Genomic DNA, 10567 nt, shown 5'->3' on the forward strand with positions numbered 1-10567 from the left:
ATTATTTTCCTAAACAATTCTTCTAAAACACAAATTTAAGCAAAAAATAGGAAATTTATTGCAAAATTGCCTATCTAGGAATAGATCCTTAGACCTATGACTTCCCGTGCCAGTGCTCTAACACTGAGCTACTTCTCACATACAAATTAGGTATTTTTCTTCATGATAACACAAAATCCACCTAGAGCATAAAAATTTTCTTTCGAGTAACGACTTGAGGATTCATGGGCCATCCATGGCACAACGGACTGGTGATGGCCTGAGAACTTGACAGTGTAGCTCTCAGATCATTGTCCCCTCTCCAAGTGATGGCGTGGTGGTCTGGGAAACCCGACTCAGCTGCCCTGGGAACTTGACGGTGTATCTCCCAGATCCCTGCCCAAGCACCCCATTCCAAGTGGCCACGTGGTGGTCTGGCGAATGCGTCTTAGCTGCTTTGGCAGCTAGACAATGTATCGTTTGAATGTCTGCGAGGTAGCCCACTCCAAGTGGCCATGTAGTGAGCTACAAGTCGGGACTATTTAAGGACAACGCCCCTTTGTGAATGAAAGACAATTGTGGTCGAATGTTCGATTCAACCTGAACTGTGTCGACCTAGTATATTTTAGCTCTTTACAGCTGATTTTTTTTTCTTTTGTCGAGTTGGGAGGTGATACGCCCCCTTTTGCTTCAGACCTTTTCTAGCTCTGTTACGGCTCGGTAATGTCTAGCTCAAGTGCCAGTACGGATAGTTCCAGTGATAGCGAAAGGGAATCGCGTGGGTCGTCAAGAAGATCGAATGGGGCAGTAAGGAGAGCTAGAGAGGCTGAAGCTCTCAGCTTGGTGGACGCGGAGGAATCGGGATCAGTAGTCACAGGTGAACCAGGCCCATCGAGGACCCCCGAACGGGAGGCATCCTTGGCTCTCGAGATACCACACGACCCTCAGGTGCCACTAGAAGGCGGGAGTAGACGCAGGAAAAAGGAAGAAAGAACAGAGAGACCGAGAAAGAGGCGTAGGGAAGAAGACCCTGTGATAAAGTTCAAGCTATCAAAAGATAGAAGTCGGAAGCTGTTTAAACCGTTTAATAGAGGATTGGGGTCCGCGGACGGTAGGATGATGAGAGAACGATACCTGGTCTCGGTTAAGAAGCGTTCGGCAGCGTTTAAGTGCCCGTCGTTGGACGATGCCCTCTATCAACGCCTCAGACAGGTGAAGGGATCGTCGGCGTCCAAGAACACGATCAACCAGAACGAGAGGTCATTGTACGGCGTGCAGCAAAAGATTCTGGACGCAGCCAACCCGTTGTTTTTCCTGTCGAGCGAGAAGCTCCAAGACGACACACATCGGGAGGCGGTGAAGGATGCTTTGCAGTTATTGGGGGATGCGTTCCATGAGGTTACGCAGCAGCGACGGAAGAACGTGCTCCGTCAGACAAGCCCGTCCTACCTCTATCTGCTGGACGACCAGGACAACTTTGCTAGTGATGAGGCTAGCGCCCTCTTTGGCAAGTCGTTTGTTAAATCCATGGTCAGATCATCTCAGCAACAAGCTGAGTTGAGTAATCTACAACCAGTCCAACGCCTGTCAGGGCAACCTTTCCGCAATGGCGGGTATCATTCTCGCCCCCATGAGGGGCATGCAGATAGACCGATGGGTCACTCCAATCATCAGCGGTACGACCCGAACGACGCCCAGCAGGGTACATCGTTCAACAGCTTCCAGCCAAGGGAAACCGGCGCCTCGACCCTGGCAAGATTCGGCGGGATCACACCAGGCGACCCGATCGATTCGAATCTTAATGGGGCAACATCATCAAGACCATTCAATGGCAGAGGAAGGTACAGTATCCTGCACAAAAATCCGAACACCGATTTAATTTTGTAAAGCCACCTATTGGCGGGGTAGTGGGTTTTTTGTTTGTTTTTCTTTAAGGGGGAGGGTAGACGGGGTGATGGACACGACAGGGTAGGGTTGGGTAAGTCTAGACATTTTAAAAAGGTGCCTTAAGGTATTACGCTTTAAGGCAAGTTACAGGTCGGGACATTTTTGCAACCCCCGGGGTGGTGTGTTTTTTAAAACGACAGTTGGAAATTTACGGCTTGGGCTTGGTAATGTTGCTTACCGAAACAATTTAGCTTATGTTCCAGCTGCCTGAAAATGTTTACGTCGCTGTTAATGGCGTAGGTGTAGCGTTTCTGAATGTGATGCTTGAGATCGGAGTTCGATTCCAGATGAGGTGATGAGTTATTATGGTTAAGTTATATATAAAACAAATTTTCATCGAGCAATATGTGCTTTTTTTGTTTATTAAATAATTTTAAAAATAATAATCTCCTTCGTTCTAGAGAAATTAATATTCCCAGCAAATTCGAATGATAAATATTATAACGATACTAAATATTCTGCAATTCCTTTTTGGGAATCGAACACTGATCTACTGCGTCGCAATCAGAGGCTCTACACATATGCCATCGATGTCGACATAATTGAGCACAGGCAGCTATCTAATTTATTTGGGTAAGGAGTATTACACAGCCTAAGTCCAACATTTCCAACTGTCGTTTAAAAAAACACACCACCCTGGGGGTTGCAAAAATGTCCCGACCTGTTACTTGCCTTAAAGCGTAATACCTTAAGGCATAAAAAAAATGTCTAGACTTACCCAACCCTTCCCTATGTGTCCATCACCCCGTCTACCCTCCCTCTTAAAGAAAAACAAACAAAAAACCCTTTACCCCGCCAATAGGTGGCTTTAAAAAATTAAATCGATGTTCGGATTTTTGTGCAGGATACTGTACCAGCAGAAAAAAAATCTGTTGAAATGCGAAGTTATCCATTGTCACCCTACTTTTTAACAATTTTTCAAATTATTTAATAATGCAATAAACATAAGTAATTATTAACTTGAATCCAAATAATTTCATTTTGACTATCACATTACCCCAAACAAATGCGCCTTTCATGAGCACACATTCAAAAATTCACTTGTCAAGAAAAGATTTTAACGAGCCAAGAGTGATTGATGTTGAGCGAATATGCCCAGTGTAAACTTTGTAATACTTTTTGCGGTGTGTCGTACCGTACTTACAGTTTAAGTTGAGAATTAAATTGACACTAAGAACTGTGTCTGGTCCAACCGTCTATTCGATTTACACTGCTAGATTTACAGTCACTTAGTGGGGGGGTAACAATTAAAGGAGGGGAAACAATGGGGGTTTGGGGCCACCTATCGGGGGCCCCTGAGACAATAGTCGCGCAAATGCGCGGGTGCAGTCGTCCGGCGGCCGGATCGGGTTGTCGTCGTCTGTTGGGCGATTACATTCCCAACATACTCCCCACTAGAGCCCGTACCATCTGGCTCGACTTCTCCGACGACGTTGTCCGTCTCTCCGGCGGCCGGGACCACATTTCCGACCGCTGGCTCAATTTCCGGTGTTAGGACAAGTGGAGCTGGATCCTCATCCGGCTCCTGGGTCGGATCCGGATTTTCAATCTCGATGTCCTCATCTCGATCTTCTCTTAGTTCTGTGGGGTGAAGGGACTGAATTGCTCGATTAATGAGGTTCCCGTTGGGAATTTTAAGCATCACGGAACGAACAAGTCCGTCACGGCTAGGTATTAATTCCTTAACTACTCCTATCGGCCACATTAAACGTTTGGAGTTTTCGTCGTGGATTACGACGATTTCTCCTAGGCGGATTTTTCTTCCGGACTTCCCCTTGGAGTGAAAGTTGTCCAGTTGACGTAAATAGTCGTCCACAAATCTGGAGCAGATATCGGCAACGTAATTTCTTCTGAGCTTATCCATTTCTAACAACTTGGTGCTAGTTGAGGTAGGAGCTATTAAATTAGTAGCTGGCTCCGGGTCCGCGCGAGTAGAACGTCGATTGTTGAGGAATTGGTTAGGAGTGATTGGAAGCGGATCATCGGCTCCTTCTCCGATATAGCTGAGCGGGCGTGCGTTAATCACGCTTTCTATCTCAATTAAGCTTGCTTCCAATTCCATGTAGTCCAGACAAGCTCGACCGTTGGAGCGTCGAAGCAGATCCTTGACGCTCCTCACCATTCGTTCCCAGAACCCGCCCCACCAGGGGGCGGCTGGCGGAATATATCCAGAGAGTCTTCCTGGCGGCAAGATAATCCTGGACAGTCGGATCGGAGTTGAGTAGTTTTAAATGTCGGTCGACACATCGGAAAGTTTGTGCGTTGTCGGAATACATCACCGATATAGGTCCTCGTCTAGCTGCAAATTTGCGGAGGGCAAATAGAAAGGAGCGTGCGGTCATGTCCGGCATCAGTTCCAGATGAATCGCACGAGTGACAGCACATGTGAAAAGACAAGCATAACTTTTGAGCTGATTAGTCTTCTTAGCTTTAGTCGTTGTCGGTGGAATATCTTGGATTTCGATATCCTCTTCTGTTGGCGTTTCTTCGCCTGCGAGCGGAGCTTCATTTGGAGCGTCTTCTTCTGCGATAAGCTCCTCAGCTGGCTCTTTATTTGGATCGTCTGTTGAAGTCGGATCCTGGACTGATGTCAGGGCTTTCGCTTTCCTTCTGGATGGGGCTGGTTTGTAAAACAAATGTCCAGCGAAATCCACTCCTGTAATATGGAATGCTTGCGCCTGGCGGAGTCGATTTAACGGAAGTGGGGCTGCTAGTTCTTGGAACGGTGGTGACGTTAGTTTTTGGCATTCAACACAAGCGAACCAAGCGGTTTTAACTTGCTGCCGTCCCTTCACTATCCAGAACTTCTCCTTTAGTTCCGATAGTGTTCCTTTTACTCCTGCATGTAGTAAAGACTCGTGTTTGTCTGTAATTAAAAAGGAGATTACTAAATGTTTTGCAGGAAGCAGAATTGGGGGTTCGATATTTCGATCCCTTAAAGCAAGTGACACTCTTCCCTGTACACGGATGAGTCTGTCTCTTTGGTCCCAGATTGGGAGAAGAGATGCGATTTTCTCCTTGGGTTGGATTGTGTTGTCCTGCTGCAGAGATTCAAATGCCTTGGGGTATCGCTCCCGTTGGAGCTGCCGATAAATAGTCAGCTCCGCTTCATCCAATTCTTCTCTAGATAGTCGGTTAATTTGGATCACCTTTTCGAATAATTTTATTGATTCCATAAATTCTTGTCCAGGGGGTCTTAATATCCCTTGACTCCTTCTTAGGAATCGTGCGATCCATGCCGTTCTTCTTACTAGTCGATTCCAAGTAGATATTCTGTCCAAATTCCATTCAATGGTGGTTGTTGGAGCTGTGATGGCTGCTGTCGTGCTGACCGTCGTACTCCTTGCTTCTGATTCAATTTCAAATTGAATTGTTTGTGGAATTTGGGTGTTGGGGGAATCTGGCCATTCCGATTCATCTTCTTTGAGCCAGATCGGGCCGTTCCACCATAGAGTTGAAGTTACCAGCGTTGGCGCTGGCGCTCCCCCGCGAGGCAAGATCGGCCGGATTTTGGAGACCTGGACAGTGTCTCCACCACTCGGGCTGAGAGAACTTTCTTATCGTTTCTACTTGGTTTCGAACGAATGGCTTCCATTTGTTTGGTTCGCCTCTGATCCATCCTAGTGAGACTAAAGAGTCCGACCAGTAAATTGTCCTCCAATGCTGGATTTGCATTGCTGTTTTGACGACTTCACCTAGGCGTACGGCTAAAAGCGAGCTTAGTAATTCTAACCGAGGTAAAGTTACTTTTTTCTTGGGTAGTGGTGCAACTCTGGTCTTGCTCGTCAGTAGGACGACGTACGGTTCTTCGTGTCTCCTTTGAAGTCGTGCGTATGCTACGGCTCCGTACGCTGCTTCTGATGCGTCTCCGAAAACGTGGAGTTCATGGGAGATGATCATTTCTGACAATCCGATCCAGCGTGGAATTTTCAATTGGGTGAAATCGATTAGGCTCGTCATCACCAGCTTCCATGATTTCTGGATTTCGGCTGGAGCAGTTTGGTCCCAACCTATCTCCTTTTCCCAAAGTTTCTGGTAAATAATCTTTAATAGAAGGACAGTAGGTGCTAAAAATCCGATTGGATCGAAAATCCTTGCCGAGATGCTAAGAATTTTCCTTTTTGTGATCTCGGTTCCTACTTCCTCTACTGCTTGAATTATAGCTGTTGGGTCGAATTGAAAGGAGTCGGATCCGGTGTCCCACCGGATTCCTAGCACCTTTTGTTGTCCGTCCAACGCTGGGGAGAGTAGGCCGACGACTTGGTTCGACAGCCCTTTCTCCTTCAAGTGTTGTCTTAGCTCGTCACTGTTCGTTGCCCAGCTTCTCATGTTGAGTTGGGCGTCGCTGAAAATCTCGTCGGTTTCATCGACTCTTTGTTTGGCGATTGTCACGTCGTTCGCTCCGCCAAGGTAGTCGTCTACGTATAGATTCTTTTCCAGCTGCTCTATTGTTTCTGGAAAACGAGATTTTAGTGATTTAAGATGTTTGTTTATGGTTACACGTAGCAGGAAGGGGCTAGGACTAAGGCCGAAGGGCACCCTTTTCCACTTGTAAGCTTTGAGCGGGGATCCAGCTACTGCTGGATCCTTGGGCCATAAAAACCTGATTGCCTCCGCGTCTTCAGGCTGTAGGGCGATGTTGAGAAAGGCTTTTTCAATGTCCGCAATCCAGGCGATCTTACACTTTCGAAATCGCATTAATACCGATAGGAGATCGGGATTAAGGTTCGGTCCGGTCTCCAGCACGTCGTTTAGACTAGGACCAAATTTCGTCTTTGCCGCTCCATCGAAAACGGGTCTTATTTTCGTTGTTGTTTTGTCGACTCTGAAGACCGGATGATGTGGAAGGTAAGTATGGGGCTGGTCGTAGTCCATATTTGCTTCTTCCACGAATTTGCTATCGATCAGTTTTTGGATCTCTTGGTGATAATTCACCAAGTCTCCTGGATTTTTTCTCAATCTGCTTATTGTGCTTTCTACTCTTCCAGTGGCCAACGGTAGGTTTTTCTGGAGTCTCCATTTATCTGTTGACCAAGGTATTGGTGTACAGTATCTTCCGTCTGGCCATCTTGTTATTTTCTCGTCGAAGGAGTCGAAACGATCCTCTGACTCCACTGCTTCAGCGCCTTCTAGGTTCGCAAAATTTTCTATTTTCCAAAAGTGGGAAAGGTCGAAATTGGTTGCCGTTATTTCGTCGTGTTCAACCCGTTTGGTGTCTGTTTCTCCGCAGGATCCGGTTGGTGCATCTGAAAATGATGTTCCTGGTTGTGGATTTTCTTTCCTTTCGATTCGGCTGCTTGTTGCGAATGATGACGTTATCTGCGGCACTGGATAATTAGATGTTAAAATTAGGTGCTGGATTATTTGATTGCCTGTCTTAGAATTAGTTTCTTGTGAGGGACCGGCTATCATTCTTCCCAGCTTCGTTTTGAATGCGCGTAGACCGCACGGACTCTGAATTGCTGCTTCATTTGACATGATTTGGAACATTTGGTCCATTCCAACCAGAATCCCAATTGGGTCTTCTTCCTCATGTGCCATTTCAAATCTGTCGTCAGCCATTTTTTCGTTTTGGATCCAGAGGCTCCTTGCAAATTCGGATCCTATGTAAGGGCCAGTATCTGCAATGTGGTCTGATTCTAAAGCGATTAATGTAATTTTTGGGGCGCCTTTCCAGGTGCCCCTTACTTGCATTTCAACGGTTTTTGTCATTTCGGGTTGGCTAGCTTCCTTTTTCTTGAACACTCTCGTGCTGATATTTTCTACCGCTACTGTTTTCAATTTGAGTTGTGATGAGAGCGATTTTAGCACCCATGATCGATGACTTCCGTCGTCAGCAAATAAAATTGCTCTAGTTTCGTTGCCGTCTGGTCCATTGACAATCACTGTTGCCGTTTTTAACATTAACTGCCCGAACGTACTTGCGCAGGCTGTAGTGGCCGAGATGGAGTTGCTGGCCACGATGCTTGCCGATTTTGATGGTTTGGAGACTCTGATGTCTCCTTTATCGCAGAGGGCGGAATGGTGTCTCCCTCCACATTTGTTGCAGTTCCGGGGGATGTGCAATCCTTGACCTCGTGCTTCCCTCCGAAACAATTCACGCATCTTTTTAAATTGTTAATGATTGATTTTCTCTCCGCTAAGTCTTTTGGACATCTTGTCGGCCAATGAATTTGCCCGCAAAATATACAAGGCCTTTCACATTCAATCCAATTAGGTCTAAATTTAACACTTTTAGATGTTAAAGTTGGTTTGAACTGTGGAGCTGGCTTTGATTTAGCGCCAACGGCCAGTTGGGACGCTGTTGCTAGAGGTGGGCTGAAAGGCTTTGGTTGTTTAGAAGCTGGAGATGGTTTTTCCTTTTCTACTCCTCTAATCCTGTTGAATCTTTCGGCTGCATCGATTTGGTCGCCGATGAACTTTATTACTCCTTCAATGTCCGTTGATTTGTTGGACTCTGATTTTGCCCATTCTAGCTGTAAACTTGAAGGAATTAATTTGATTAGTTGAGTACCGAGGAGTCCCCCGAAAGAAGACGTTGGGACTCCTAATGTCTCCAAGGCACTGATGTGCGATTGGAGATTCAGCTGAAAACTCCTGAGGGCTGGCACATCATTTCCGTCTTTCACTGGCTGCAAGGTATGCAGTTTGTTGAAGTGAGCGTCGATCATAACCTGTTTTTTGCCATATCTTCTTGTTAACTCGTCGATGGCTACCTGGTAGTTAGCATCTGTTAATTCAAGATTATTAACAATTAAGTTAGCTTCGCCTTTCAAATACTCTTTGAGATAGTCAAACTTTTGAACGTTGGTAAGGGTTGAGGAATGAATCGCCGCATTAAACGATTCCCAGAATTGGGTCCATTCTAAAATGTCCCCTTTGAAATGTTTAATTTGCCTTTTTGGTAGCCTCATCGAATGTGTCGATTGTGGTGGAGCTGCTGCGGTTACGTTAACCACTGGCGCTTGAGGCGTAGGTATGGCTGCAATCACTTGTGTGATTATGTCGCGGGTTATGGTTGCCTGATTCATCACTTGTTGTTGGATGAGGGCTAGAATTCGTTTGTCTCTTTCTTCTTCTTTTTCTTCTTGTTTTCTTTCTTCTTCCTCTTTTTCTTTTTTCTTTAACATATTTAGCCATTCCTGACGTTTTAACTTGATGACTGCGTTGGCATTTGATACCTCATCTTGTGTTTGGTACGTGATGTCAGTTTCGGCGTCGTATTCCGCCTGAGCTGCATCCGCTTCATTGAGTTCGTCTTGGATTGCTGTTGAGTACCCTTTGTAGGCTTCGTAGCATCCTTTAAGCTTAGTTTCCAGGACTTCTAGGTTGCTGAGCTCTTCTTGCGTCATCACAGTTTTCAACCCATTGATTAGGTTGATTGTTTTTGTTATGTGGCCCTTAATGGCCGTTCTCGAGCCTTTTGTTGTCGGAGCCATTTTCCTAAGAGAGGTGGCTTCTAAGGGCTTTTGAGATTGAGAGTTTAGAAGGAAGGAGAAAATTTAAATAGTTTTAACCAAGAACCCTTCTTTTTTTTTTTTTTTTAGATGGTACCGCTTGTTGTGGTAACACTAGTGTGAAGAGAGAGAAATGGTGTTTTTTTTTTTTGCTAGTAGCGCCACATGCGGTGGTCACTACACAAGAGAGAGAGAAGACTTTTTTTTTTTTACTAGTAGCGCCACATGCGGTGGTCACTACACAAGAGAGAGACAAGACTTTTTTTTTTTTTTTTTAGTAGTAGCGCCACATGCGGTGGTCACTACACAAGAGAGAGACAAGACTCTTTTTTTTTTTTAGTAGTAGCGCCACATGCGGTGGTCACTACACAAGAGAGAGACAAGACCTTTTTTTTTTTTTTTTAGTAGCGCCACATGCGGTGGTCACTACACAAGAGAGAGAGAAGACCTTATTTTTTTTTTACTAGTAGCGCCACATGCGGTGGTCACTACACAAGAGAGAGACAAGACTTTTTTTTTTTTTTTAGTAGCGCCACATGCGGTGGTCACTACACAAGAGAGAGAGAAGACCTTATTATTTTTTTTTTACTAGTAGCGCCACATGCGGTGGTCACTACACAAGAGAGAGACAAGACCTTTTTTTTTTTTTAGTAGCGCCACATGCGGTGGTCACTACACAAGAGAGAGAGAAGACCTTATTTTTTTTTTTTCTGGTAGCGCCACATGCGGTGGTCACTACACAAGAGAGAGACAAGACTTTTTTTTTTTTTTTTTATTTGAAGTCACCGATTACCCGGGCTCCTTACACTAGAAAAAATCTTTTTTTTTTTTTTTAAGAAGAATGGACGGCGTTTGCAATTTTTATTTTACCAGATGTATTTAGCAGTCTTCATTTGCTGCCCTCTCCAATGAATACAATGCTGGTATTACCGTTGTTCCCTTCCTCTGGTGTTTCTTCTAGTCCAGCTCGGACCCTGTCGACCGGTGAAGTTGCCACGCAATTGTCTTGTCTGGTCTGCTCTGAGATAAGCTGCTCTCCCCACTGACTGGTTGTATCCGCTCTGGTCCTCTTCCGTGGAGGTATTGTCTTCTTCTGACGAGTCGCACGAACTTATCCAGCAAAGTTGTAGTTCGTCTTCCTCCTCAACTGGCCTACAAACTAGCGGCTTGGTTGGACCAGCAGC

The 10567-nt window shown here is 45.5% G+C and overlaps 2 protein-coding genes across 2 annotated transcripts; both read right to left on the bottom strand.

Annotated features, from left to right (window-relative positions):
- Positions 1-3115: 3115 nt before the first annotated feature.
- Positions 3116-5238, bottom strand: LOC123472280. The gene is given in 2 exon segments (XM_045173560.1): positions 3116-4030; positions 4032-5238. Coding segments are annotated over 2 exon segments (1893 nt in total). The 5' UTR covers positions 5103-5238; the 3' UTR covers positions 3116-3208.
- Positions 5239-5340: 102 nt separating this feature from the next.
- On the bottom strand, positions 5341-9365 carry LOC123472588. Its single transcript, XM_045174451.1, has 3 exons — positions 9108-9365; positions 8157-8948; positions 5341-8031 (listed from the first exon to the last, which is right to left on the bottom strand). The coding sequence occupies exons 1-3, from the start codon at positions 9363-9365 to the stop codon at positions 5341-5343; spliced, it is 3741 nt and encodes a 1246-aa protein (XP_045030386.1).
- Positions 9366-10567: the final 1202 nt, after the last annotated feature.

This window comes from Daphnia magna, linkage group LG5 (assembly GCF_020631705.1).
Source record: "Daphnia magna isolate NIES linkage group LG5, ASM2063170v1.1, whole genome shotgun sequence".
In the NCBI taxonomy this organism is placed as follows: Eukaryota; Metazoa; Arthropoda; class Branchiopoda; order Diplostraca; family Daphniidae; genus Daphnia; species Daphnia magna.